Below are 2,194 nucleotides of genomic sequence, written 5' to 3' on the forward strand. Positions count from 1 at the left end.
TTTATTCTGTATTTGCTTCTTCTGGCTTGTGGGACTAGACTAAGGGTGGCATTTAAGGATTTTTTTTAGGGGCAGTTAATCAGAGACCTCCCTTAGGGTGAAAACCCAGTTGTATCTTTGCATTTCTTAGTTCACATTAAACACCTACTGGGCTGTGACCACTTTGTGTCAAGCTCCATGAAGGAAGCACCCAACACACTGTTGGCCCTGAAGTTTGTACCATTATTTTTTTCCCCTGACGAATACAATGGTTCTCAACAATCATAAAGCAAGTAATTTGATCTAACTGGGGAGAAGGCCAGTGTAAATGATGAAGAGCTTAAATTACAGAGTCCTTCAAAGAGAACACTGGGTACTTCTCTCTCCTCCATTGTTTTTAAGTTCCAACAGTAAATTGGACTAAATAAAGCATTGTTTGGTAGAGGTGTTTGGGAAATGAGTTTTAATGAATTGACAAGAATTGTGTATAATTGCCACCATTGTTTATATGTAAATGGTGTTTCAAAGTAATTGAAACATTTTATTTTAATAGTTTAAATGCTGCTCTTGGAATACTGTTTACATTATGTGTTCAACAAACTTTTTTTTCCATCCATAAAATAAACTTGAAGATCTTGCAAAGGTTGATAAGAGACCTAATCTTTTGGCCTTGTGTTCGAGAACCACCAAGTGTTTATGCTGAATAATGTCATTTTGTAGTTTTGTAGAGTTATCTTGAATTTTTCTAGAGAATTTACACCATGATCATTGCTTCTTGTTTAAGGTGTACATCCATCATGTTTAGTTTTGTCATTTCAATGCATTAATAAGATTAGAAGATGTAGAAAGACGCTGGGGCAAGGATTTTGATCCCTGTGTTTCATTCCCAGCCCCTTGATGAACTAAATGTGAATCTCCAGGCAAGGCTTTCAAAGCTTCAGACCCTACTCCCATCATTTGCAGAATAGGGAGATTTTACTAGATGTATGCTATTGTGTCTACTAACTTATTATTTGTAAAAATAATTTATAAAAATTCTTTAAAATGACTTCTTCCAGGGGTAGATTCTACAATTCTATGATTATGTGTGTAGGCTAAGGAACTAGAACTGGAAGCATCAGTGCACCCCACACGATCTGGCTGATACAACAGAAATGAAAGGCCACCTCTCCCAGGGCTCAGCTGGTCCCTGAGCCAAGGAGACACGTGGCTCTTCATCATCCAGCCCAACTGTGCTGCCAATGTCAACACAGTGAAAACGGGTATATATAATTGCATTGAGGAGCTACATGGAGTCTCTAAACTGAGTGAAACTGAAGAAGATAAATGATCGCTTGGGGGCTGTCTGAAGGCATGACTTGGCCATGGCTTGTAGGCACTATAATACAACACGGGAAAACCAGGGGTGTCTATCGTACCTTTTTTGCAAAAGGGCCCTTCGTATGGGGAGTTGGTGCAATCGCATGAGTATCCACTGTACTTCTCCACACACTTGCCCCCATTGTGGCAGATGCTACCGTAAGTGCTGCAATGGCCTGGGCATCCTGGCCGGACTCCAGATGTGACCTTCGCCCTCTCCTCTAGGTCCAACTTCTGCCCATTCAAGCGTAATGAGCGTATGCATCCTAGGAAGCCTTTCTGTCTTGATGATGTTCCCCCTAAGCAGAGAAAAATAAAAGGGGGAAAAAAGTAAAATGTCACACCATGTGATATTTAAGTTTCTTATCGACACTCGTAATGGTGAAGCACTGTTCTGTTGTCCTGCTGTGTTGGACTTTTCCACGATAGTTTCCAGTGAGAGTTAGGAATTCAAATACCATGTACAAAATGCATTGCATGTCTCTCCATGCAACGGAGAGATGGGAAACTCCTCACCCCCAACTCCAAAAAAAAAGGAAGGAAAGAAGGAAGGAAGGAAGAGAGAGAGAGAGAGAAAGAAAGAAAGAAAGAGGGAGGGAGGGAGGGAGGGAGGGAGGAAGGAAATATTAGACTTCATATGCAATCCTGTACCTTACATGTTTAAGACAGAAACTTTAGATCATCACATTCCCTATAAATGAAATAAAATGTGTCTTGACATAGTCTCCAGCAGACTTTTGTCTGAAGCAGAATGCACAAGGGGGATCGTCCCTTCCAACACAGTTAGAAGCAAGCTGTCAGGAGCATGAAGTAAGTACATGGGGACAAGTTTGCATGGTTCCTGAAATGAAATGCA

The 2,194-nt window shown here is 40.8% G+C and overlaps 1 protein-coding gene across 2 annotated transcripts in view; it reads right to left on the minus strand.

Annotated features, from left to right (window-relative positions):
* CNTNAP5 (contactin associated protein family member 5) overlaps nt 1-2,194 on the minus strand; it is an 801,668-nt gene that overhangs the window by 100,782 nt on the left and 698,692 nt on the right. For both annotated transcript variants that reach the window (XM_077766729.1, XM_077766728.1), the window contains exon 18: nt 1,398-1,637. In XM_077766729.1, the coding sequence (XP_077622855.1) occupies nt 1,398-1,637 (240 nt within the window). The remainder of the gene's footprint in view (nt 1-1,397; nt 1,638-2,194) is intronic.

This window comes from Crocuta crocuta, unplaced genomic scaffold (assembly GCF_008692635.1).
Source record: "Crocuta crocuta isolate KB4526 unplaced genomic scaffold, BGI_CrCroc_1.0 scaffold5, whole genome shotgun sequence".
NCBI classification, from domain to species: Eukaryota; Metazoa; Chordata; class Mammalia; order Carnivora; family Hyaenidae; genus Crocuta; species Crocuta crocuta.